The sequence below is a fragment of the Podarcis melisellensis genome (assembly GCF_964234715.1).
Source record: "Podarcis melisellensis genome assembly, chromosome: 1".
Taxonomy (NCBI): domain Eukaryota; kingdom Metazoa; phylum Chordata; class Lepidosauria; order Squamata; family Lacertidae; genus Podarcis; species Podarcis melisellensis.
In genome coordinates, this window is record NC_138528.1 from 116,550,579 (window position 1) to 116,577,281 (window position 26,703).

The 26,703-nt window shown below is 44.0% G+C and overlaps 1 protein-coding gene across 4 annotated transcripts in view; it reads right to left on the minus strand.

Annotated features, from left to right (window-relative positions):
- The window catches only part of GAD1 (glutamate decarboxylase 1), a 53,388-nt gene that overhangs the window by 10,021 nt on the left and 16,664 nt on the right, over positions 1-26,703 (minus strand). For all 4 annotated transcript variants that reach the window (XM_081922356.1, XM_081922357.1, XM_081922359.1 and 1 more), the window contains exons 4-12: positions 24,114-24,272; positions 18,552-18,794; positions 12,832-12,922; positions 4,458-4,570; positions 3,925-4,040; positions 2,154-2,233; positions 1,913-1,967; positions 1,393-1,509; positions 176-240 (exon numbers count right to left, since the gene is read on the minus strand). In XM_081922356.1, the coding sequence (XP_081778482.1) occupies positions 176-240; positions 1,393-1,509; positions 1,913-1,967; positions 2,154-2,233; positions 3,925-4,040; positions 4,458-4,570; positions 12,832-12,922; positions 18,552-18,794; positions 24,114-24,272 (1,039 nt within the window). The remainder of the gene's footprint in view (positions 1-175; positions 241-1,392; positions 1,510-1,912; positions 1,968-2,153; positions 2,234-3,924; positions 4,041-4,457; positions 4,571-12,831; positions 12,923-18,551; positions 18,795-24,113; positions 24,273-26,703) is intronic.

Consider the following 26,703-nt stretch of genomic DNA (forward strand, 5'->3'; position numbering starts at 1 on the left):
ATGGAATATTCCCCCCTCACATTGGACATTTTATATTCTTGCCAATTGCTCTTTTTAAAAATTCTATAATATTTTTGAGATAGGGGTTTATCTTCTCTAGGTATTTGCAAAATGGCATATGTACCATGGAGAAGTTTCTAACTAAATAAACATGCAAGGGAGAATGATTCAATACCTTTCTATGCCACTCAGCTTATGACGATGCTTCCTGGACATTAGCAATCCTCCGCCCCAGGCAGCCTGAAAGTGATGGAAGAAAGTTCAAAGGCTTAGGAGGAACCCTCCAAGTATCTGACACTCCACAGTTAGCAAAAGGATCAAGGCTGTCAAAACTCTGGGCACTAAATTTCTGATGAAAACGTTCATTATTTCGCAAACAGGCACTCTTCTTAATTTTGCACTTTCACACAAGGAGAATACACACAATACAAACACTAACAAGCAGAGTTCTTAGGAGGATCCTCTTTTCCACTTGAAAATGGTAAAAAAATCAATATTCGCAGTGCAATCCTAAATGTATTTATTCAGAAGTGTTGCGTGTGAAGACCCCCAAGACCTCTCAAAGAAAAACACAGTCGACACCAATATTAGATTAAAGTTATTGGACATAATTTTGGCCACAACTTTATTGATTAAAGAATGTGAGTGGTTTGCTTAGGCATTGGTTTGACTAGCTGCACCTACACCTCTGGCAGGGCAGCACTGATAATTGGACACCGACATAAGTCAGTAAAGGTAAACAGACTGGGGGAGCCCTGGTCCTACCACAGACACAACCTCACCCCAAAATCCTCCCAGGTGCTCTGGGGTGGCCCGAAATCCTGGAAGGGGATTGGACAAAAGCATGGCGAGCCCCTGGATTCCTTTAACAGAATACCCTATTGCACATTGGGAGGGGCAGGTGTGACAACCTCCCCTCCACCACACTTTGAACCAATGCCTAACCGCCAAACCTTACAAAGTTGTGACGATTTGCTACGCGGCAGGCGGAACCCAAGTGGCACCAGCCAATCAGCCAAATGGGAAAATTTCTACCGCCCCCTGCCCCAAAAGCAGACAACCCACACATAGCAAGGTCATAGCAAGACCCTAAATATAGGGAGGGTGGGCAGGTGATCAGATGCACGAGGTGCTAAGAGGAAGCTCGACGCAACGTCCCCCGACTGCAAATTCTCTCAACCCCATTGGCCAGAATTGCCCCAGCAACAGAGGGACCCAATCGGGTTCTTGTGGCTATCCAAACGATCCCACCCACACAAACAGCAAGGCCAGTCTCACTGCAACACGTGCCCTCTGTGGTGAGGACATGATTTGTGAGTCCTCCTGCTTTCAGTGAGATTTTATTCTTTGGCAAGTGTGTGTGTGCATAGGATTGCAGCTCGTCTTACTCACGTCCACATGGAGCCAAAGGTTGTATTTATCGCAAATGTCCGCCATCTCCTGAATTGGATCAAAGGCCCCATAAACTGTTGTGCCGGCGGTTGCATTCACATAAAGGGGAACATATCCCTATGAGGTAAGACAGAGGATAAAGTTCATGAGGAAACAAAAACGTTGGAAACCGAAGCTAACTTCAGTTATTGCAACTGATTAGAAGTTCTTTCATTAACTTTTCTGCCATGCATATTTTTTAACTGTCACACCTTCTTTCATTGGTTCCCCCAAAAGCCCATTTGAGGACTTGATGCAATCACCAGTGGATTATAAATTTCTCCCCTTGCTGGGGGCCTGGGGGGGGCAGTGGAACTCCAGCAGCAAAAGGTTAGTATTGCACTGTAAATTATTTCTTCCTTAGCTTGCCTTACACTGTGTGGTATGCATTTATGTAGAAGACAAAATGTATGTTACTTATGTTCATCTAACTAGGAAATATATTCAGTTTTCCCCCCTAAAAAACAAACGTCAGGGTTACCTTTTGTTTGGCTTCCAGAATTTTGGCTTCCAAATCAGCTGGTATTATTTTGCCTCTGCAGTCAACGTGAAAGACAAAAACAAAGAATATTTTTAAACAAATGAATAAAGACCAAATAGAAGTGAACACTAACCATAGTTTAATTAATTAAACTGATCTAATTAGTAACAACATTAGCATCTTGTTGCACAGTACAAAAAACAAACAAACTCAATACAGCTAGTTTGCTATGGGAGCAGACCTTTCGTTGCACTTTATTAAAATCACATTTTCTGTTCCAAAACCAAGCGCAGCTCCAGCTTTCTTTATTGAGTAGTGACTCTGCAAAAACAACAGTGACAAAAACTCGTCAGTCCTTTTAGAAAGGAATGAAAGAAAATGAAGTCAAGTTTAGTTGTGTAGTAGCAACGGTTGCCAGCAGGAGATGCCCTAGCCGCTCATTGTGCCACATACACAAAAAAGGCTGTTATATACTTTTCTGTGGCAGCTGCTTCCAGGCACAAACCAACCATTTGCGGGACCCTGAACTGGCCCAAGCCACAAAAACTTTGCCGACCCCTGATTTATAGGAAGCAGTTTGAATGCAGAGGTAAAAGTCAGTGGGAATGGTCAGGAATAAGTACTGAAATAAGGGTCAGACATGCTTTAGGAGCACCACAGCAAGCTATAAGCTCTAAACATTCCAGAAAATAAAATAAAAAAGGAAGAGAAGAAGCAACCCAAAATATTATTACAACTAGGTCCCCCAGCTTGCTATGCAGAAAGGTAGGAGCAGTGCCTAAAGATTAAAAAGAGAGATACAGTGGTACCTCGGTTTAAGAGCAGCCATGTTTACGAACTATTCGGTTTACAAACTCCGCAAAACCGGAAGTAGTGTCCCGGTTTGTGAACTTTACTTCGGTCTAAGAATAGAAGCCGAACGATGGAAGGGCACTAGTGGCGGGAGGCCTCATTAGGGAAAGCACACCTCAGTTTAAGAACGGCTTCGGTCTAAGAACGGACTTCCGGAACGGATTAAGTTCGTAAACTGAGGTACCACTGTAGATACCAGGAATCAGATCTGTGGGGTGGGAGATTCTATTCCTTGATTCTGTGCGGACAGGCACTTTGTACACACTCAAAGGCACTTTATTCGTTATGTAACATTACTATGAATGCTTCAAAAGGGGGCAGGAAAAGTGTTAATTAGTTGAGGACATGGTAAGCTCTAAACAGGGATCAGCAAACTTTTTCAGCAGGGGGCCGGTCCACTGTCCCTCAGACCTTGTGGAGGGCCGGACTATATTCTGAAGAAAAAAAATGAACGAATTCCTGTGCCCCACAAATAACCCAGAGATGCATTTTAAATAAAAGGACACATTCTACTCATGTAAAAACACGCTGATTCCCGGACTGTCCGTGGGCCGGATTGAGAAGGCGATTGGGCCTCATCCGGCCCCCGGGCCTTAGTTTGCCTACCCATGCTCTAAGACAAATTAAGAGATATTTGGGGTGACTAAGCTTTGTGAGGTATCACAAGCAACCACATCAGATGCTGCCAAGTAAATAAGACATCTTTTGTCTTCCTTACAGCCTCCTTGTCCCCAACACTGCGCTACAGTCTGGTTTGAGGAAAATCTATTTCAGAGTGCGGCGAGCGGTTTTGTCACAATGAAACATTTGCAGGTGGTGGTGGTGGGGAATGTAAAACCCACTTCCATGTGGCGGCCATACCAGGCATACTGCCTCCAAAGTGAGCTTAGTGACAGAGACAGTGGCTAGAACCAACTGTAGGTAACAGCCTCCTCAGAGGACCAACCATCCTCCTGTTCAACAGAACCTCCATCTAAAGTAGTTGGAGGACATTTTCTGCGACAGTTTTAGGGCCACCCCCAAATATGCAACTGGTGGTGTTGAAATCAGGCAGTCGTGCCCCTTCAGAATTGGGTTGACGGTGATGGAATGGCATCTTCCTTAGGCCCCGCCCCCAAACAACTGCAGTAACAACAGTTAATTCAGCTTGTTGAGCTCACATGTTCTGAGGTAAAGAGGACCAGTTTAGGCACTGCAGCCATGCCTTTGGTTTTGACTTCTGGGAAATATTTGTAGCGGGCAGCCATGATGCTATACATATTGGATATAGCACCACCTGCAACAAGAGAACACGATAATAGAATGTTAGAAAAGAGATAAGAGGGAGGGCGGGAAAAGTTCAGTATTGCGAATGGAGGCAGAAAAGCATAGCTGCTGAAACGTGCTGTGTACATTTCATACAGGCATGGCGGAATTTAGAGCTGTGATGCAACAGAGTTGTTTGTGGTCTGCCCTCGACCCCCTAAGTTAGCCTGCCGCCTTGCTCTGCCCAACGGTAGGACCAATTGTAGGACTAATTGTTGTTTTTAATTGATCCTCTTAAAATGGCCTGGCAGATAGTGACTTTTAATGCTGTTTTTAAACAAAGTAATAGCATACAGTTAAAAGCATACTTGCTCAGCAGCTAGCTGTAGTTTTCCAGTCTTAACCGACAACTTGGCATTTAGGGCAACATGTCAAAAATGGAACTTACCCGGTGAGAATATTCCATCTCCATCTTTATTTGACCATCCGATAATCTCTCTCATTTTTCGAAGTGTGATTTGTTCCATGAGGACAAAAACAGGTGCAATTTCGTATGTAAACCTGGGTACGTGAATAGACATTTGCAAAAAATAAATAAATTAAATGCCAATACCTGTTTCACAGGAATGAATATAAAAATGTTTATGCTTTTTGAAAAGATACTATTGCTTTTACAACCTTTATGGGACTCAGCCTACAATCCTATGCCCACTTAATAAACCCCACTGAATTCAGTGTATATGTCTACTTCCGGGTAGACATGTACAGGACCGCACTTTCAGTTAACAACAGTCTGTTGTTTAAAACATTCAATAAATGGGAGAAGAATCCTGGTTGACAAAACAAGCATGAATACTGGAACACTGAAAACATTCTTTTAACCCGAGGTACCACTGTATAGTTATCTGGGACTCATCTAAACATCTGACATGGTTTTGGGTGTATAAGGATTGTTGTGAGGATAAAAAGTGGCGAGGTGGGGGTGGGACTGCATGTTTGCCAACTTGAGCTCCTTTAAGGAAAGGTGCAATATAAACATAATTAGAAAAATAAAAATAAAACTTAAGGGGCAATTCAAATCCCTGGGGCTTAAAAGAACAATGCACCCTTATCATCCCTGCTGCTCACAAGGGCCCCTGCAGAAGGTGGGGGGGGGGGAAGCCTCTTCAATACACCACATCCTATGCTAGCATAGCAAAGAACCTTGAAATTTGCCATCACATGACGCTCAGAAATTCAGTGGATCCTAAAATCGTGATATGGAATTCTGAAAACACCGACGACAAGAGGCAGGACTATGATGATGAGGAAAATGCTTTGGAATTCAGACCGTGGGAAGTCAAAAAAATTAAAATTACAATTTGGAAGACAATTGGACTTTTTTATTTTAGTTTTTCTTATTGGATTTGATTTGATATGTTCATTGGATGTTCTTATTGGAAAATTAATAAACACTTTAAAAAATAATAATTCAGTGGATCCTCTGCCAACTCAGCTCTGAACCCTATTTTGGGGGTTTGTTCTGGCTATCACTCCCAAGGATTCTGCCCACATAGCCATTTCAGAGGGTGCAATGGGGCAGGGGTCCTTCACTGACAGAAGCTGGTAGGTCCAGGAAGGGATGGACAAAGGATTACCTGCACCCCATCCAACCTCTGTCCAGCACAGTGCATTATGGATTGGGACTTCTCTGTTTAGCTATTTTTATATATATACTACTCTATGATTCTATGACTTCTATATATAAATAATTTATAAAAGTCAATTTAATAAATTAGATAAAGTTCCTTGAACACCCCCTGCCCCCACAAATATCCTTTCATTTGTTTTCCAAACTTTTAAAAATTACAGTGGCCGAGGCATTTTGTGATTATACCCAGTGGCGTAGCGTGGGTTGTCAGCACCCGGGGCAAGGCAAGTAATTTGCACCCCCTAACCCGTGGATTTGAGCCCCCTAACCCCCAGATGTTGCGCCCGGTGCGGCCGGGCCCCCCTGCACCCTCCACGCTATGCCACTGATTATACCACTTAGCCTTAGCGATTATAACTATATTGCTGGTGAGGCTACAAAGTGTTTTATTTCAAAGTGTCTTATTCCTATTTGGAAAACATGTAGCCAGAACGCAGAGAGAGGCTGTGAAAACTGTAAACATCAGAAGGCTTCTCACAAAGATAATTAGAAATATTGAACTTGAGCTTTAAGAAACACCAAAACCAATTATTTGTGTGGATTTAGTCTGCATATACTCCCCAAGGACAACTAATTATACCATACCACACAATCAATACCTGTCAAGAGTAATTAAAAAGGATGATTTTCTAATTACCAATTACAGATAACAAGAGAGCAGTCCATGGCTTTATCCATTTAATGGGAAGCAAGAATCACTGCATGTTCCAATTAATGTATTTCTGCCCCCGTGTACTAAAATTTCAAAGCATGTTCTATTCTTCTATTTCAGGACAAAGAAAAGTCTAAAGCAAAATTACTATTCACATCAAACAGGAAGTTGTTCCTTCATTAAAGTTCCCGGCAAAACTCTTCACTCCTCCACAATAAAGGAAATAAACCCAAAGAGAATTATAGCTAACTGCCACAATAAAATTCTTCTACTGCAGTGGTTAAGACCAGATAGATAACTGCAAATTTTCTTGTAGCCCAATCGCATCAGTTGCAATAGCACAAGCTGCAGCGATTTGTGCCCAACAGCTAACTAACATGGCATCGCATGTCTCTTCCTCCTTCTTTGGTGGCCACTCGTAGCTGAGTAAGATCGTCTTCCATGAACACAGTCTTAACAGCGAGTCCATAAGTGACTGTGGAGGCCAATTCTGGATCCACACATCCTTCCACAGTGGGGACATAGGTTTCCAGGCGGGAGTTGATCAAGGTGAGGGTTTGCCAAATTTCCCTTCTTCTTAGCTTGTTTTTCCCTTTTGTCCTGAGTTCGAGTGTCTTCAAAGTCCACGACACCTTTGGTAAAGGCTGTTCTCCAGTTGCAGTGCTCACAGGCCAGTGGTTCCCAGTTGTTGGTGTTTATACATTATTTTAGATTTGCCTTGAGAGAGTCTTTAAACCTCTTTTGTTGACCACCAAGATTACGCTTTCCATTTTTAAGTTCGAAATAGAGTACGTAGTTGCTTTGGAAGATGATAATCAGGCATCCGAACAACATGACCAGTCCAACGAAAGTGATGTTGAAGAATCATTGCTTTGACGCTGGTGATCTTTGCTTCTTCCAGTACACTGGAATTACCGTAGTTTGCCTGTCTTCCCAAGTGATGTTTACATTTTTTCAGAGACACCATTGATGGAATCTTTCAAGGAGTTGAAGATGGCATTTATATGTGGACCATGTTTCACAAGCGCACATGTAGGGCTTGAGTTACTTTGCCCGGCTTGTTCCCCTGTCAAAGAAACCCAAACCCCTTCTCCTGCTACACTGAGGCTGGCTTCATACGTTTCAAAATGAATGTGGTGCCAAGATGGCATAGTGGTTCAGGTATCAGACTAGCACCTGGGAGACCAGGGTTCAAATCCTCACTCAGTCATGAAGCTACGTAGATCCCTTGGGTCAGCCACCAACAATTGGCCTTTCCTACATCACAGGGTTGTTGTGAGGATAATATGGAGACAGCTCCTTGGAACAAAGGTGAGATATAGATACAAGCAAGCAAGGAAGGAAGTTGGCATTCAATCAATCAATCAATCAATCAATCAATATAGAGTGTCTGTATACTACATGTACCTATTAGTATATCTTGTTTCACATATATGGTCAGGCAACAGGGACCCCTGACCAATTTTATGCACTCATAAGGGAAGCAAAGGGGAAAGAGAGATAAATAATTTGCACTTTTCCATGTTTCGGAAAATGCTGCGCATATACAGAGTAATTCCCATGGTGTGCCTGTTTTGATATCTTGCCATTAAACAATTAATTAAAATATTTATACCCTGCCTTTCCCCCTGTACACATAGGACCTCCAGCACAGACCACAATTAAATCAGCAGGGAGGGAACTAAGTGAACTGCCTGGGCTAGTGAGCTCTATTGACAAGGTGCTACCACCAAGAAGACTCTGTTTCATGTGACCACTGGCCAACAAGGACAAGTGATTCCAAACATAGGTTCTGGTCAACTGCATCATGCTGTACCAGCTAAAATATCTCAACACTTTTCAAAAGTATCCTTCACAGAGTGTGTTGTTTCTGTTCGGCTTGTACGTGACCAAGTCTCTGGAATACCCACGGTCTTCATAATGAGTCGAGAATGTTTCTGGGGTCTTGTGAACAGTTGCATTCTAAAAGCAATAATTTGTTTAACTATTGCACTGAATGACTTTTAAATGGATTTTTTTTTGGCTGAGATTGTCAAAACGTATTCCAAGGAAACACGAGCCAAGGGTCTGGTGCTGAGGATCCAACTTCCTTTCATCAGGGAATTCCTTGTACAAAGCCTTACTAAACCTAGGTTACTATTAGATGCATTTTCTTCTTCCCTTCAGGTATTTTGTGTCAAGGAGATCGCATAGACTTTAAGTACTATCAGCGTGAGAGACAAAAAGTTTGGAATTTGTATATAATAAATTGATGAGAAGATGGCAATCCATAAACTACCTTAGGTAGCTGATGTGCTAGGTATGCTATCCTACATAGTTTGTGGATTCTGATCAAAATAAGTCAAGCAATCTTCACCTGTACAACATCCAAGATGTGAAATTTTCCAGGGATGGTACATTTATAGGCTGCATGTGCATTCACCAAGCAGCTGGGGCCCAGAAAAAGACAGCTACACAGCTTGAGTCATTAATTTGGGAGTCTATACCAAGGTCTTTAACCATAGTTAAAGCTATGGTTTTCCCAGTAGTGATGTATGGAAGTGAGAGCTGGACCATAAAGAAGGCTGATCGCCAAAGAATTGATGCTTTTGAATTATGGTGCTGGAGGAGATTCTTGAGAGTCCCACGGACTGCAAGAAGATCAAACCTCTCCATTCTGAAGGAAATCAGCCCTGAGTGCTCACTGGAAGGACAGATCGTGAAGTTGAGGCTCCAGTACTTTGGCCACCTCATGAGAAGAGAAGACTCCCTGGAAAAGACCCTGATGTTGGGAAAGATGGAGGGCACAAGGAGAAGGGGGCGACAGAGGATGAGATGGTTGGATAGTGTTTTTGAGGTTACCAGCATGAGTTTGACCAAACTGCGGGAGGCAGTGGAGGACAGAGGTGCCTGGCGTTCTCTGGTCCATGGGGTCACGAAGAGTCGGACACGACTAAACGACTAAACAACAACAACAACAACCAAGGTCTGCCGAAGGCAGTGGGAGTTCTTCCATTGGCTTCAGTGCATTTTGGATTAGAGCATGAGTATCTGTAATGAATATTTGAGTATCTCCTGATCTTCAAACAACACACTACAGTGACTTCCCAAAAAGCCTCTGTTATTGTCAGGTGGCTGTTGCGGTTGCTCAAGAGTTAACCATGCAGGACTCTGACCTGTGTTTTACAGGATTTATTTTGGTGCAGACCACAGAGCCTAGGACTAGCTGATCAGAAGGTCGGCGGTTCGAATCCCCACGACGGGGTGAACTCCTGTTGCTTGGTCCCTGCTCCTGCCAACCTAGCAGTTCAAAAGCACGTCAAAGTGCAAGTAGATAAATAGGTACCGCTGCGGCAGGAAGGTAAACGGCATTTCCTTCACGGTCCTTCATGCGCCAGTAGCGGTTTAGTCATGCTGGCCACATGACCCGGAAAGCTGTCTGTGGACACAGGTCGGCTTCCTCGGCCTGAAGTGAGATGAGGGACACACCCCATAGCCACCTTTGACTGGACTTAACCATCCAGGGGGTCATTTACCCTCTACCATTATAAGTCAAGTGATCTGGGTTGTCACCAATATGTGGATGACACCCAGTTCTTTCACTCCTTCTGAACAAATGTAGGTGAAACAATGGGTATTATGAATCAGTACCAATAAGCTGAGATTCAACCCAGGCGAGGGAGAGTGAGTTCCATTGCACAACTGAGTAGTGTTCAATCTGTTTTGTAGGAGTTGCACTTCCAGGTTCATATAGGGTACGGACTCCTTTTAGGGTTGCCATATTTCTAAAAGTAAAAACCAGGACATTCCCAAAGTTGTTGAGCTTCTTTGTACAAAAACACCAAAACAACAACAACACATGATTTTTCAATTGACTCGCCTAAGATCCAGGACAAAGTGCTGCCTTTCGGAAATTTCCCCGGGTGTCAATTCTGTCTTTGAAATCCTGGTAATGTCCGGGAAAATCTGGACATATGGCAGCCCTATATTTGATCCAGCTCTTCCTAGAGGCATAGGTGGCCTCTGTGTCTTGGAGCATTTCTTATCAGGTTAGGCAGATAAATCAGTAGGGACCCCACCGGACAAAAATAGCCTTGCTACCTTTATCCATGTTCTGGCATTCTCTAGTTTGGATCATTGCAATGCATTGCATGTGAGACTACACCAAGGTATTAGACAAGTATTTTGATGTCTGCAGTGGCTTCTAGTCCATTTCCAGGCCTACTTCAAAGTGCTCGCATGGCCAAAACTGGCCTGGGGCAAGATTGCTTGAAGGAGATACAGTACACCTCTCTGGACCTCAATATTGTCTTCTGTGGCTGTTCTGTGGGTGCTTCTACCAAATGAGGGGTGGCAGGTGGCTATGAGAGAGAGGACCTTCTCTGTGGTGGCTCTCTGGCTGTGGAAAGCCCTTCCTTGGAGTGGTTTGCCTGGAAATGTCTTTATGGTCTTTTTTACACTCGGTATTTCCATTTGAAAACATTCCAGAGCTTTGTAGAGCCATTGTATAGATACCATGTTCTGCTGCTGATTTTGCCCTGGTTTTATTTTGTTGTTGGAGTTTGTGTTTATTATGCATGTTGATTTTTTTTTTTACTTGTAAATTGCTGAGAGATTATTTGTTATTGGGCAGTATATAACAAACAAGCAAGGAGTGACAGATGTTTAACTCTCCCATTGAAACCAACAGAGCATTATCAGTGGGTGGTGCAAATGGCAGAAAGTTCGCTTTTCCATTTGCAGGAGAAGCTCCTTCATGCGTTGTCATTTTGCCCACAATGAACTTGCTTTTCCATCTGGTGAGATTTTTCAGCTGCTTATAAATGTAGTCATCACTGCACACATCTAACAGCGGTCTGAAATAGAAACCTGCCTTTTGATCGCTGATGAGTATTTGGAGTACACTCATGTCACACTTTCTAAAGCCCATGCAAATCAATACACAATTTCAAACTGCCTCCAGGCATGTCTCACACCCGCTTTCCATGCCTTTCAGTAGGTCTGGGGGCTGATACCAACAATCACCTTGAACTTCATTTTAACTTTTTCCCCTGCAACCTCCGTATCAATGAAGATAATTGCATTTCATAAAATGATGGAATCTAACGCTAGCTACAGTTGTAATTTCCTCCTCTGCTACTGAAAGTCCTTCTTTGCACTATGTTAAAGCATAACACGGAGACTAATAATTCAGCTGAGTATGTTATCACTCCACTTTCTGGTTCTTAATCCATTCTGCATCAATGAAGAGTGTCTTACCAACTGCTTCTACGGGTGATTAAAAAATAACCTTAAAATCTAGTTCTGGTCTCTCCTCACCTTCTGAGCACATTTTGTTTTTATACATCAATTCCAGTGGAAGGTTTTGATTGTAACTCAACTTTAGCCCTCCTTTTAATACAGAAAATATGAAAGTGTGACTCCTCCAGATATTCTGGTTATCTTTAAAACAAACAAACAAACAAAAACAAACAAACAAACAAACAACTAGTTTCAGGTTTGTAGCCAGCACGCCTTCTAATTCCAAGATTTCCAAAAAGAAATCTTAACCACCCCACAACAACATTGAATATACTCAGGACAAGTTCAAAGGCAGACAGAGGTAAACCTTGAGCCAGGTTCAGATAAATGTTATTATGCCTAGGTTGTGTATTGGTTTAATTTCTCATTCAGAGCATGTGAAATGAACCTATCAAAGGAACCAGGAGAAATTTCTAAAAGTGGAGAAGATGGATCAGCTTTTCCCTGATTATCTCCCAAGGTGGGGGGTTAGCAGCAGCAGCAGCAGCAGCTGGAGTGCTTACGCTACTTTTCCTAATGTGTGCACAGCAAGCAGTTTCAACCTCCTATCCATTTGTTGTGAAGATAAATAGATGATGCACCCAATGAATTTCTAGAACTATTTATTGTGGATATTTAGCTCTGCTGCCTGTTTCCATCCCTCCACCTGCCAACCTCCCATAGATTTATCCACACCATAGAACATGGGTGTAGATGCCTCCCCTACATCAAGTAAAACAATAGAAATACTTAACTAACTGACCAATCATGTCGGTTCTGCCCCCCCCCCCCGGTCCTGCTCCCCTAACAAAAATCCTGGCTACACCCATGTCATAGAACAGCATGACCCTGCAAGTCCCTTAATTTTCTTGATATGGTCTAGGTGCCACGGTATCACAGAAGTTAAACCCCTAATTAATCTATCTACATATCCATATACACACTCTTAAATATCCTTGTCTACTTAGAACAGAGTCCAAACCCAAGAGGAGAAAAAAAATAAACAGAGACAGTCTAACCAATTCATCTGTCTTTGTTTTTAGCACACTGAAGTGATGCTCTATCCCAAGGATAGCTAAGCCTTGTGCCCTCTAGCTTTGTTGGACTTCAATTCCCATTGGCCCCAGCCCACAGAACATGGTCAGGGATGATGGGAACTGTAGTCCAACATCCAACATCTACATCAACATACTGCAGAGAGAAAAGTCCTAAGGTACTTACATGTTTGTATTAGCAGTAGACGTCAGCCATTCTCCAGCCAAGCCAATGATATCAAGCCCTGTAGAAAGCTGGTTGAAAAAGCGAGGGTGACCTAGAAAAACAAATGACACCATCTAAAGGAAACATGCATATTATCTATGCATCTGCATTGCTTCTGTTCTCTGGGGTTTCATATTCTTCTATCAGTAGCCCCCCCCCCAAATGATCCAGGACAAAATGTGTTGCATAAAGTTATGCCTTCAAACTAGAAATACTACTGTTTGTTATTACTAGTTACAATAAGGATACATGTTTATAATTTAGGTAGGTGGGAAATGGGAAATGCAATAGTTAACTCCATGCAGTCATCTACTCCTTTTCAGAGAAGTGTGTTTATCTAGAATGCACCAGCATTTGATTTATATGCATTAAAATTAAGTCTCAATAAATAGGGATGGATCTGTGGTTCAGATTGCTTATTGTATAGTAATTATTTCTTTACCTCTGCTCTTCTTTAAGACTGAAATTCCATACCCACTAATCTTGGAATAAGCACCATTATATTTTTAATGAAACTTACTTCCAAGTAGACATGCATAGGGTTGCATTTGTAGCCTTACAAGCAATGAATCACAAAAAGGTAGAAGCAACTCTGGGATGCCTCATTTTATATTTTGACTGCAGTTCTATAAATATTTTAATTATTGTATATCTTCTATTATTACTAACGAATTCAAAAATATAGCGGACACCTGTCACAGCATCCTTTCCCTCTAGCGTCCTATTAGGAAAACATAATTTCGAGACCTTCCATTCAGGGTGGCTGATTGCATATTTATTTAGCAGCTGATTAAAAGACTGCCAACCCCTTTCTTATAGCCAGATCATGGAAGCAAAAGAGGTCCACAATTTAAGGAGTATCTTTTGTTTCCTATTTTCAACCAACGAGCTTTATTCAAGTGACCTTCAGAAAGAAAATTAGTTTCTTAAAAGTATCGGTTTTGAGAGTGAGAGACGGAAGGTAATTCAGAAAACGTATTTCATGCAAAACCATGCTGACAACCTAATGGCTTTTTCTGACACAAGTTCATAAAGCTGCCTGGTGCCCAGTAGCAGAGAAGAACACTGTCAGATCATATTAGGACTCACATTAAGGTTTGATGCACACACTCAAAAGGCCCTAGAAAAATCTAAATCTAATCACTGAACTATTTTTTCATGACTTCAGTGAAAACAGGTATTCAGTGGCCACATCATCCCTCCCTACTAGGAAGACTTAACCCAAACCTGTTCATTCTGTAAGTATTGCAAAATTAAATCCTTCATACTGTGATTAAAACAAAAAAATGAACAACTGGATTCAACTAGCAAGATATAATGTTTACTCCAAGGAAATCAACATCTGGAGGTAGTCCAAGATGATTTGATGCCCAAGGTTGAAAATCCAAATGGTGTTGCACCATGATGGCAAAAAAGAAAATATGAAAGTAGAAAACTAGCGTCAGGCATGCCCTGAACCCAGCACACTCTCCTCCCCACAAATCTGATCGCCTGGGTCACCTGACTTTAAATATGACCTTTGAACTGAGGATGGCAGGCATGTCTGACTGGCACTTAAAGAAATACAACAGTTGTCTTTTCAACAACCTGTTATGAAAGCAAAGCACAAGGTCCCAATCCAACTATAGTTAGTCACACATAACCAGGGCATTTTTCAGCCAGAACTTACCAGAACTCAGTTCCAGCATCTCTCAGTCTGCTTCAGTTGTGAGCAGAGTCTGTATGTAATCTCAGTCAAACTGTTTGGAACCATGTCGTTTATGAAGAAGTTTATTTTAACTCAGTAAAGCTTTTATTCAATTAAAAACTCTGCATTATTAATTTACGCTGTGCGTCAGTTCTTTCACAAAGGCAGTCAAGTAAAGTTTGGGTAACCATCCTTCTGGAATTTATGTGTATTCATACAGAATGCAGTATGAAGCTATATTACATCTGGTAACTGCTCAGCTGCGAATACCCAGGTCTTAAAAGAGTAACAGCATGGAGAGTGTGCAGTGCCAATCTAGCCATAGCAGCAATGTAAGGCAATGGATAGGTCCACCATGATGTGCTGCACTGTATTACCTACCCATTTTAGCTCCCAACTATCAAATATTATTTGATCCCATGGGAGCTGGTAAATCCTTCAAAATGGCAGGTGGCTGAGCTGCCTCATGTGATGTTCTGTTTCAGTGCTGAGTAGCATCATATGTGTTGACAGTGGCTGATTTCAGCCTGGGGATTCTGGCATGCTCTGCTGTCATTGCACTGTGTCATAATATCCAGGACAAGGCACATGAGACTACCGCCATCTCACCAGACCAGGTCTAGGTTTGGTTATTACTTGAATAGACCTCCCAAGAACCATGTTTATACCACCGTGGGTTCCATGATGGAAGAAAGCAGGTTATAAATGAAAAAAGTAATAAATACTGGAGCAGAGTATGGTAGCTGTTGTCCTTTTTCTGACACCTATTCTGTGATAAAAAGTAGTTTCCAGCTCAAAAAATACTTTTGTTTCCTTGCTCCACTGCACTTTATAAATAGTTGTAAGTGCATAGAACACTCTACTCAGGCTAAGTTCAGGGCATGGGAACATCATTTTGCCCCATTCTTTCCTGAACAAGATTCCCAAGGAAGAACTTTGAACAACTGGCTTTTTAATATAAATTAAAAGTTGATGCCCCGAGCCAGGCTGTAAAGGGGTCAGGGCATCCCAAGGGAGCCTCTGAGATTATACTCCACCCAGAGTTCTTTCATAATGCACCTCAACTGGACTCATTCCTCCAGCTCTAGCTTCTTTGTGCTTATCATCAGAAACAAAAACGAAAATGAGTCCAAACAGTAAGGTAAAGGTAAAGGGACCCCTGACCATTGGGTCCAGTCGTGGCCAACTCTGGGGTTGTGGCGTTCATCTCGCTTTATTGGCCAAGGAAGCCGGTGTACAGCTTCCGGGTCATGTGGCCAGCATAACTAAGCCGCTTCTGGCGAACCAGAGCAGTGCACGGAAACGGTGTTTACCTTCCCGCTAGAGCGGTACCTATTTATCTACTTGCACTTCGAGGTGCTTTCAAACTGCTAGGTTGGCAGGAGCTGGGACTGAACAATGGGAGCTCACCCCGTCGCGGGGATTTGAACCGCTGACCTTCTGATCAGCAAGTCCTAGGCTCTGTGGTTTAACCCACAGCGCCACCCGTGTCCAAACAGTAGCTCATATCTAATGGCACAGCCCTCTTCTGAATGCATCACCTTAAGTATGATTAAGATCAAGGCTTCACCAAGAAGCGTGGGGTAGCCTGGCTCACTACAGAAACCCTCCGCTGCTTCCTGGAAGCTGCTGGTGTAACTGCTTCATGACCCCACACTGGTCTCTTGGATAGTTCACCTGCTATTCAGCACCAGAACTTGCTTGTGAAACTTTGCTGACTCTGCTGGACAGCTCCCCTGTGAGATTTAAAACACTCACACACCCCTTCTTGAAAATTACATGTAAGTTGGCCTGAGAAAAACTCACACTCACAAATGAATAGGGGAAGATTACATTTGATACCTTTATCGGAAAAGACCTGGAAACCGGAGACTCCCCTTGCCCGATGAGTTATCAGAAGGGCGGCCAGGTATTAATGATCACAAGAAACCAAATTCTCCCCCTTTCCTTTCTTTGCTTTTTGGCATTAAATGTCTTGGGAACATAAAGAAGAAAAACTGCAAATTCAGTGTCATTTATGCCCTCATTTACCTAATGATATCGTTCCCCCGAGATACACGCCGCTTGCATTTCATCAAGTGAAAGGGATTACGACTTTTCAAATGTGCTTGTCTGCACTGTCTACACCCAACACTACAAAAATGCCCATCTGAGTGACAAACGGAACTGCCCAGCAGTCTACCTACTGCAGGCAACAAGGCAAGAGTCACTTCGAAAGGGAGAGCTCTCTCTCTATATATATATGTATGGGGGGGGGGGAGAGAGAGAGAGAGAGAAAGAGAGATTCAGGCCCCATGCACAGGAAAGCACAGGCTTGCAGTATGACCCTATAGGGAAGCTGTATTACCATGGTGGGCAGGTTTCCTTAGTCTGACAGGTAGGGTGGTGGAGTGGGGAGCCAAATTCACAGACAAATTTGAAAGCCTGCTTCTTGCATATATTCAAGTTAAGCTGCAGGGGGGAAGCAGTGCATTTTAAAAGCATTTGCCACTGCTGCTTTTTATATGCTTCATAATATACCCAGATTTATAGACATTCCTGGAAAATAATGTAGTCAGAAATATAGGGGGGGGACACCTTATACCCTCCTCCTCTCTCTGTAGTGCTCCTGTCAGAAGCCAGTCCCTCTGAGTTCAGAAGGAATTGCTCTCAGGAAAGTGTGCCAGCTAGGATCACAACCAGGCCCAACCAACCTATGAGGCAAGGTGAAGTGACCGCCTCGGGTGGCAAGATCTACAGGGGCAGCAGATCCAGCCTCCAAGGAATGCACTGCCCACTGCCCCAGTATACTTGATGGAAGTTGGACCTGCTGCCTCCTTGGCAGCCCCCTGCCCAATCCCACCCCCATGGTGGCTTTTTGGAGAATAGACCAGGCACTGCTGGTCTCCTCTCACCCTTGTTCCCAATGTAGATCTTTATTTCTCCCTTGTGGTTTACCCCAGGAACCAAAATGTCTTGGGCTGACCCTGATCACAGCCATTGCACTTTTACCAAAGTCCACAGAAACAACTGTTTGGTTCAGACCACCTCTACCCAGCTAACTCGCACCCCAATCTTTAACATCTTTCTTGGAAACCAGGAAGAAAGGCATCAAAATTAAGTTCACTCAGTATGAGAGCATAAGACTCTTTTTCTTTCCTTTTTGGAAGTATGTGGGATAAGAGAAGTGTTTTTCCTTTCCTTTTCTTTTTTGACATTTATATTTGGGTATTTCTTCCATGATGGAACTGAAGGTGGTATATACAATATTTTTCACCCCATAAGACACACCTGACCATAAGACGCACATAGTTTTTGGAGGAGGAAAACAAGAAACAAAATATTCTGAACGAAATGGTGGATGTATGATTTTTGTGGTTCATGCTGTGGCCACAGACATGATATGTGATTTGACGGTCAGTTTGGGTTAGCCCAATGCAAAAATCCTGCGAATCCATGTGGATCCATGCCATTGCGGCCCCACAAAACAGTGGATGCATGATTTTTTGATGCAGGCTATAGCCACGGACATGCTATGTGATCTGATGGTGAATATGGGGTGACCCAGTGCAAAAATCCTGAGGATCCATGTGCTTTTACCTCCCCCCTCCCAGGCAGCCTCCTTTATATCTAGAGTCCCTTATCCCTCCCAATCGCTTGCCGATCAGCTGCTCAGCGGTTTTGTTTCAACACCCCCTTCCTTCTTTCTTAAAAAAAAAAAAAGGCATGATCTGCTTTTCGCCCCTGGGCAATTTGGCTCCAGGGACCACACATTCACTCCATAAGACACAGAGACATTTCCCCTTACTTTTTAGGAGGAAAAAAGTGTGTCTTATGGAGCGAAAAATACGGTATTTGGCTCCCCGGTGGTCTGTCATCTGGGCATTAGCCAGACCCAAATGCTCTTGGTTTCAGCCAGGGTGCCACAACTTGTGTGCCTTCAGACTCTGGCCTGGCAGAAGCCCTTGCCCACATATCCCTCACTTCTGGACAGGGCTCCAGGGCATTCTCTCACCTGTCCTGACTCCGTATTTCAGTGTGTCCCTGCAGTCCACCAGGATCTGCTCGAGTGACTCTGGGTTGTCAGAGAGCTCAAGGTTGAAGCCTTCCATGCCCTCCAGGAGCTGGTGTGGGTGGTGGAAGTCCAGGACTTTGGTGGACCTGTCGAAGGTCTTCCTCACATACGTCAGGAGAATGTCCACCACCTCCAGGAGGAATTGCACCGTCTGCTCCTCACCATTCTTAGCTGGCAGCAGATCTGAGGAAGGGACCAATAAAACAACAACAGCCCTGTTAAGGGAGGCCAACAAGAGGGTGTGCAATATCTCCCCACCCCCCATGTCATCCTCTTTTGCCAAGCTACTCCTAAGTGCATGTTTATTGACTGAGTACAATTATACCCTGGTTTTCCTTCAAGGAGCTCAAGGAAGTACACAGACTCTTAACAAGTCACCTGCACTATCTTCACAACAACCCTGTGAAAAAGGAAAGACCGAGAGATGGAATGAGTGGCCCCATGTTGTACCTCAAGCTTTTTGACCAAGTGGGACTTTGAATCTGGGTCTCCCCAGCAGCCAACACTCTTTTTACCGTGTTTTTTAAATTATTTTTTGGATCAGCAAAACTATACAACTAACAAGAAACAGTGCAACATGTTGCTGACCGACCCTCTTAAATGCAACACCACACTGACTGTCTTTTGCTAAAGGTAAAGGTAAAGGGACCCCTGACCATAGGTTCAGTCGTGACCGACTCTGGGGTTGTGGCACTCATCTCACTTTATTGGCCGAGGGAGCCGGCATACAGCTTCCGGGTCATGTGGCCAGCATGACTAAGCCGCTTCTGGCGAACCAGAGCAGCACACAGAAATGCCGTTTACCTTCCTGCCGGAGCGGTACCTATTTATCTACTTGCACTTTGATGTGCTTTCAAACTGCTAGGTTGGCAGGAGCAGGGACCGAACAACGGGAGCTCACCCCGTCTCGGGGATTCGAACCGCCGACCTTCTGATCAGCAAGCCCAAGGCTCTGTGGTTTAACCCACAGCGCCATTGGTTAATCCAGAATAGCTCCCACTAGCATACCAATATGCAAACTTAAGACCACTAAAGCCCTTCATCCTCTCTGTGCTCAAGAACAGGGTAGCTAAACAGGAAAATGGATGGAATTTCTGTGTTCTTTCAATGCATGCTTTGGGGAGATGTGAATATTCTGATCTGTGTTAGTACACACACATGTGAAAACAGGATGTGGTGCTCTGGATTATTTCCTCCCCCCTCCCCCCGGAAGCAAGAGTGTCCTTGTCTCCATACTCACTCTCCTCATCACTGCATCTAGGGAAGGTATCTCTAACTTATGTAGAGCCAGGGCCCACTTAATCCCAGAGTTGTATGTTCAAGCCCCCAGGTTGAGTGAAATCTTTCTGCATTGCAGAGAGTTGGACTAGGTGTTTCTTTATGTATGCTACAACAGCAGCAAGAATACTGATTGCAAAGCACTGGAGAACACAAGATCTACCAACCCAGGAAGAATGGCAGATGAAGTTGATGGACTACATGGAACTGGCGGAAATGACTGGCAGAATCCAAGACCAGGGAGAAGAGTACGGTGGAAGAAGATTGGAAGAAATTTAAAGATTATTTACAGAAACATTGTAAAATTAATGAATGTTAGAAGGATGTTGGAATGAAGTTATATGGCTTTAGCAGAAATGTTATAAAGGATTAAGTAAAAATAGATTGTTAATGGGCTAAAGGGGTGAAAGTAAGGTTAGATTGTGTCAAGACAAATTATAGGACAAAACTGAGAAAGGTGGAAAGGATTTGCTGAAATAGCTAACTGAACTAGAATACAAAAAAGGGAGGTGTGAGGAGGTCAATGAAACAAGTAAATGAAAGATAAGCTATGGGAATATTCGATGTGTTTTTTAATTGTTTCTGTTTCTGTTTTGTTAAGATAAGTAGTGTTCTCTGTTTTTTTCTTTATTGCAATGTATTGTTTTGTTTTGTTTAACTTTCTTTTTTTCTTTTTTTCTTTCTGTAATCCTTAAACCTTTAATAAATATTACTTTAAAAAAAAGAGAGAGAGTTGGACTAGGTGACCCTCATGGTCCCTTCCAACTCTATAATTCTGGGATTCTAGGAAGCTGCGCTATATTAAGACGGACCATTGATCCAGCTAACACTAGTATTGTGGGCACTGACTGGCAGTGGTTTTGCAAAAGAAAGAGAGAAAGTAACTTGCTGGATTTTTGTCTGTCACACAACTGTTAAAGGCACTAGATTCCTAATTGAAAAACAGTTGGCACACCTGTCTCAAGCCCCCCCTCCCCAGGAAGGTAGCCCTTTAACTGGAGAAATGCAAGAAGTGTAGGGAAGAAAAGGATTCCATCTCAGTTCTCAGAAAGGTTAGTGCACCCTGATTTAATGGTTGTTGGTTTTTAGCCAAAAAATGAGTGTAGTGTGAACCAAAACACACACAACTCTGCCTGCTTTATATGACCTGGGACTATGAAGAACTATGCAGAACAACACTTTGTGGCATCTTAAAAACTAACAGATTTACTATGGCATAAAATTTCATGAACTAACCAGAGCCTGCTTGGTCAGAGGCATGAAGTGTTATCCTCAGTCTGTCAGATTATATTATATATTATATTATCCGGTGGGGAGGTGGCGATGGAGGATGATGAGGCCACTTGCTGAATTTCTGCTTCTAAGCAAGCTATTAAAAATACAGGGACCCAGTCAGAATAGTTACACAGGCTGTTGCTCCTGTTGAACTCTGGCCCCATTGTTTTCAATATTTCCTTCCATACTCAAGAACAGAACAAAGATAATATGTGTCTGATGGTAGAGTTTGAAGCCCACAAAACCTTGTGTTGTGACAAATCTAATAGTCCTCAAAGTGCTTCAGGCCTCCTTTTTGTTTTGCGACAACAAACTAACACAATTGTCTCTCTGAAGAGCAAGTGTCTCTGAGCATGTACAGAGTGCCTTTCCTGCATCACTGGGCAACTATAAACTATCCCCTTGTGTGTTGGTGGTTTACTTCCAGGAAGGTCTGTGCCTCTTAATGTTAGAAATTACTGAGCTCCTTCTATCTCAATCTCCCCTCCCCCACAAAAACCCCACTCATTCAAATACATTTATCTTACATTTGGGGTGTATTAACAGCTTGCTATATGTTTTATATCTTTGGAAACCACCCACAAGCATGAATATAACTAGCTTTAGTGCATCTTTGCTTATATACAGTAGTTGAAGGCTCCTACTGTGTAGATTCAGATCTGTTGATTGCAGTGTGTGTTTCTGAAATTCATAAATTTAACTCCACATGGCAAGCGATCTGAAACAGTCTTGAATAATTAATGTCTACACCTTTTCAGTGTACATGTAGAATCATGACTGTGGTCTTTCAGCAGCTTCTGACCTACCTAAATGGTGGTTATTGTGGGAAGCAGCTACTTGGACACCAAAAGCACACTGCCTGCTGCAGTCAGAGCCTACAGTATGGCTGGGTTTGCTGTTTTATATGTTCCTAGGACCCCAATAAAGGGAGAGGAGTACAGGAGAAGTGGATTAGAGGTAAAGATAATGGTAAAGGGACCCCTGACCATTAGGTCCAGTCGCTGATGACTCTGGGGTTAAGGCGCTCATCTCGCTTTACTGGCCGAGGGTGCCAGCATACAGCTTCTGGATCATGTGGCCAGCATGACTAAGCCGCTTCTGACGAACCAGAGCAGCGCACGGAAATGCCGTTAACCTTCCTGCGGGAGCGGTACCTATTTATCTACTTGCACTTTGATGTGCTTTTGAACTGCTATGTTGGCAGGAACTGGGACGGACGGAGCAGCTCAAAAGGCCACCTCTGGCCCTTGATTTTACATGCTGCTCTGTAGGAGCTCTCCTTGGTGCTGAATTTGAATTCAGCTTCGTCAAACCCTGAGCTACACAATCTGCATGCATGACTCAAAGCCGGAAACGCCTGAAAAAGATAGGAATGCCTCTGCTTTCGTACAAAGTGTGTTTCCTTTCACTTCTATGGAGTCATCACAGTACTACTGTCACGTTTCCGCTTAAATGGGGGCTGCTAGCTAAGAGCCCTGCTGCACCAGAATTAAAGCCTTCCTAGACTAGCAGATGAAGATGATGGATTTTTCAGAGCTAGCAGACCTGACTGGAAGAGTCCGTGACCAGAAGGAGGAGGATTACCAGGAAGAATGGAAAAAAATTAAAGACTATTTAGTTAAATATGTTAAGTTAAATTAATTGGAGATGCTTGCAAATAATAGATAGGCTTAGGATTTAAACAGGTAATGTGTTGAATTAATATGTTTAATGCTGAATTGGAATGAAAGAAAGATGTTAAGTGATTAAGTTAATTTTAGAAGAATATTGGTTTTGGAAAACCGTCAAAATGATATACATTGAAATTCAACCAGGGGGACACGAGGAAGTCACTTAACAATGTTACTAAGTTTGGTTTTAATACGGTTGAGATTTATGTTTGTTTGTTTGTTTAATTTTTTTTTGAAAATTAATAAAAAAAATGGGGGGGGGGGAGAATTAAAGCTTTCCCAGCCTAGTGTGCTGTTACCAGCAGATGTCTGATCAGGCAAGTGCCCCTGGAAGCCCATATAAGCAAGTCATGAAGGCAACACTTCCCACACATTGTGTACCCTACCCCAGCAACTGCTGTTAATGTCTCTGCACATGGAAGCTTCATATAGCTATGGTGGCTGACAAGCCATGAATTTTGTCCAATCCCCACTATTATAATGGCATCTAAAGCTGCTACGCTAACCCCACTTACCTGGGAGTAAGCCACCTTGAGTTCAATGCAACTCACTTATTGAGTTGACTCTAATACATTAATATACTTGGGATAGATAAAGACTCCCTTTTGCCTGTATTGGTGATTCTCCTGTCAATCAGCTTCAGTGGACGACTCCCATTTTAAGTTGTGTGAGAAAGCGTGTGTGTGTTGGGTGAGGGGACACTTCTCTTTCTTCACTCTGTGCATAATTCCCCATCAGCGCAATCCCAACCATGTCTACTCAGAAGCAATCCTACTGAAATCCACGGGGTTTACTCACTGGAAAGTGGAGTTAGGATTGCAGCCTTTGACCTCTATGGACCATCTCTCTCCTCCCCCCTGTCCCCCCCTCAAATATTAGGGAAGGGCCATAATTCAGTGGTGGGATGCAGAAGGTCTCAAATTCACCCAGCCCAGCATTCTCCAGGTAGGGTGGGAAATATCCCCTTTCTGAGATCAAGGCCAGCCAGGGCAATCAATCACTGAGCTACCAATGGACCAATGGTTCTCTTAAGCAATGTGCCTGTATCTTTAGGAGAAGGGCTATAGGTTGAGAACTGTTTTTCATTAAGAAAGTCTCATGTCCAGTCCTCAGCATCTTCAGGCTGAAACTCTGAAGAGCCTCTGCTAGTTCAGTGGACCAATGGTATGACTCAAGATCAGACAACTCAACGCTTCCCCTTTCCTTTTGGGAAAGGAGCCCCTGTTAGTGGGACTGTGCCCTACCTGGGAAAGAAGAAGAAGAAGAAGGATTTATTTACCCCGGGCGTAGAGGTTTGAGAAGTCCGTCTCGGTCCTCCGGAACCGGGTTTCCTTCTCGCTGTTCTCGCAGGCCAGCAGGTTCTTGGAAGATTGCCTTTCCTTGAGCGCGCTCACCAGCCGGCTCTTGTCTTCCAGGCTGTTGTTCCTTTGCAAGAACCCTACATCGTTATTACAAGGCGGACAGGTCAGAGGAGGCTTGATCTCGCTTCCCAACATCTTGGCTTAGCAAAAGAACCACCGAGCAGCTCAGGAGAGTTAGCAGGGAGGGGTGAACGAAGGAGACCCTCCGTGCTGCTGACAACCCCACCCAGCAAAGCACCCAGACACACCTGCTCCCCCCACCCCCCCAAACTGGTTCCTGCTTTGCCAGACCCCACCGCCCGTTCCCGCAGTGGGGCTGGTTCTAGAGGATCTCCCCTATCGAGGTCGGAGAGGGAGAGTATTTATGGGGAGAGACAACTCGCCCCGAGGAAGGAGCGCTCAAAGGACATCAGCTGCAAAAAGCCAGTCAGGCAAGAAAAAAAGGACGGGGTGCGGGGGGGGGGGGGAGACCGCGCGCGCAATTTTTCGTCATTTAGTGCAATGGCAAATCCTTGTTAAATCGATCGGACAGATGCCACTCCTCCAAAAGAGAGACAGGAGGGGAAAGATCCGGACGAAGTCAATGGCATCCTGGCAAGAGGCCCCCACCTCGTCCCAACTTTCCTTCCCCAGCGGTGGAAGTTTTGTGGACTTCAGGCGAAAGGGGCCCCGTCCGGACTGCCTGGACTGTGATAGGGGCCATGGGCGGCCATTGAAGCCAAGCAAACGAAAAGGGGGTTTGTTTTTTGGAATACTAAAAAAGTAACCTCTCCGAAACAGCAGAATCTGGGAAACGCACCCCCCCCGCGCTGCTTTTAAGCCTCTCTGGTTTCGTAGTCAGTCCTGGAACACACAGCTGGACGCGAACTTCACAGTTTTCGGAAGTGATTTCCACTGCAGTCATACAGGGGTGTGTACGCACTAAGCGCAGAATCCCCAACTCCCTTGGAAGGTATGGCCTGCAGTCTGGCTTTTACTTATCCAGGATACACCACCACCAGTGAAACCGGCCCCATATGAACCACCTCGGACCCAGTGATCCTCATCTGAGGCTTTTGTGTGCTCCCTCCTCCAGTGGCAGGGAGGGTGGCAACAGGAGAACAGGGCCTTTTCTGCGGTGGCTCCCAGTTTGTGGAATGCTCTCCCCAGGGCGGCTCGCCTGGTGCCTTCATTATGCACCTTTAGGCGCCAGGCGAAAACGCTCCTCTTTAACCTAACCTTTGGCTGATTAAACAGTCTATGGCCTTTTATTTGACCAAACTGCGGGAGGTAGTGGAAGACAGAAGTGCCTGGTGTGCTCTGGGTCCATGGGGTCACGAAGAGTCGGACACGACTAAACGACTAAACAACAACAACAATGGCATTTTAAAAGCGTTTGTGGGAGGGTGTGTGTGATTGGTTTGCTTTTGTTTGGTCTTATCTTATTGTTATGCATTTTGTGTTCTTGTTTCCTAATTTTCTGCGATGAACCGCCGTGTGACCGTGGGATAAAGGGCGTATACAAATTAAATAAATAATAACAACTACTACTCCTGGAAGGTGGACGATTGTGTGGCGGTGCTAGTTTTCCAAACCCGGGAACGCAGAACAGCGAAAGGTTCAGGCACACCGCTGGCAACGGTTGTATTGATTTCAAAGGCCGATCAGCAGCGCTGTTCAAATCGATAGCATTCAACCTACGGGAGAGATATTGCGGAGGTGTCTATCGGACGGTTTAACAGTAAAGGGCCGCCTCTTTCTCTAAGTGTCTCTAAGACCCACTTTTCTGAATAAAGCTTTATTTCCATGTTAAACTGCAACCCTAACCCCATTTCCCCGAGAGTTGCCAACAAGGGTCCGTATAGTTAAAGCTATGGCTTTCCCAGTAGTGATGTATGGAAGTGAGAGCTGAACCATAAAAAGGCTGATCGCCGAAGAATTGATGCTTTTGAATTATGATGCTGGAGGAGACTCTTGAGAGTCCAATGGACTGCAAGAAGATCAAACCTCTCCATTCTGAAGGAAATCAGCCCTGGGTGCTCACTGGAAGGACAGATCCTGAAGCTCAGGCTCCAATACTCTGGCCACCTCATGAGAAGAGAAGACTCCCTGGAAAAGACCCTGATGTTGGGAAAGATGGAGGGCACAAGGAGAAGGGGACGGCAGAGGACGATATGGTTGGACAGTGTTCTCGAAGCTACCAGCATGAGTTTGACAAACTGCGGGAGGCAGTGGAAGACAGGAGTGCCAGGCGTGCTCTGGTCCATGGGGTCACAAAGAGTCGGACACCACTAAACGACCAAACAATAACTAAAAGCCCCATTTGAATTGAATTCTGTAGCACTTCTTCCTTCAGGGCAGAAACGGTTAGGATCGCAGCCTTAGCATAACAAAGGAGAGCAGCCTCACTGAGATTTCTTCTTCCTTGTTGCTGGAGACATCGATTTAGGGGAAAGGTCCGTGACCCCCCAAAGCGGAGAAAAATGAGTGTGTGTGTGGGAAGCTCAATCCTCATCAAATGTGAAACTG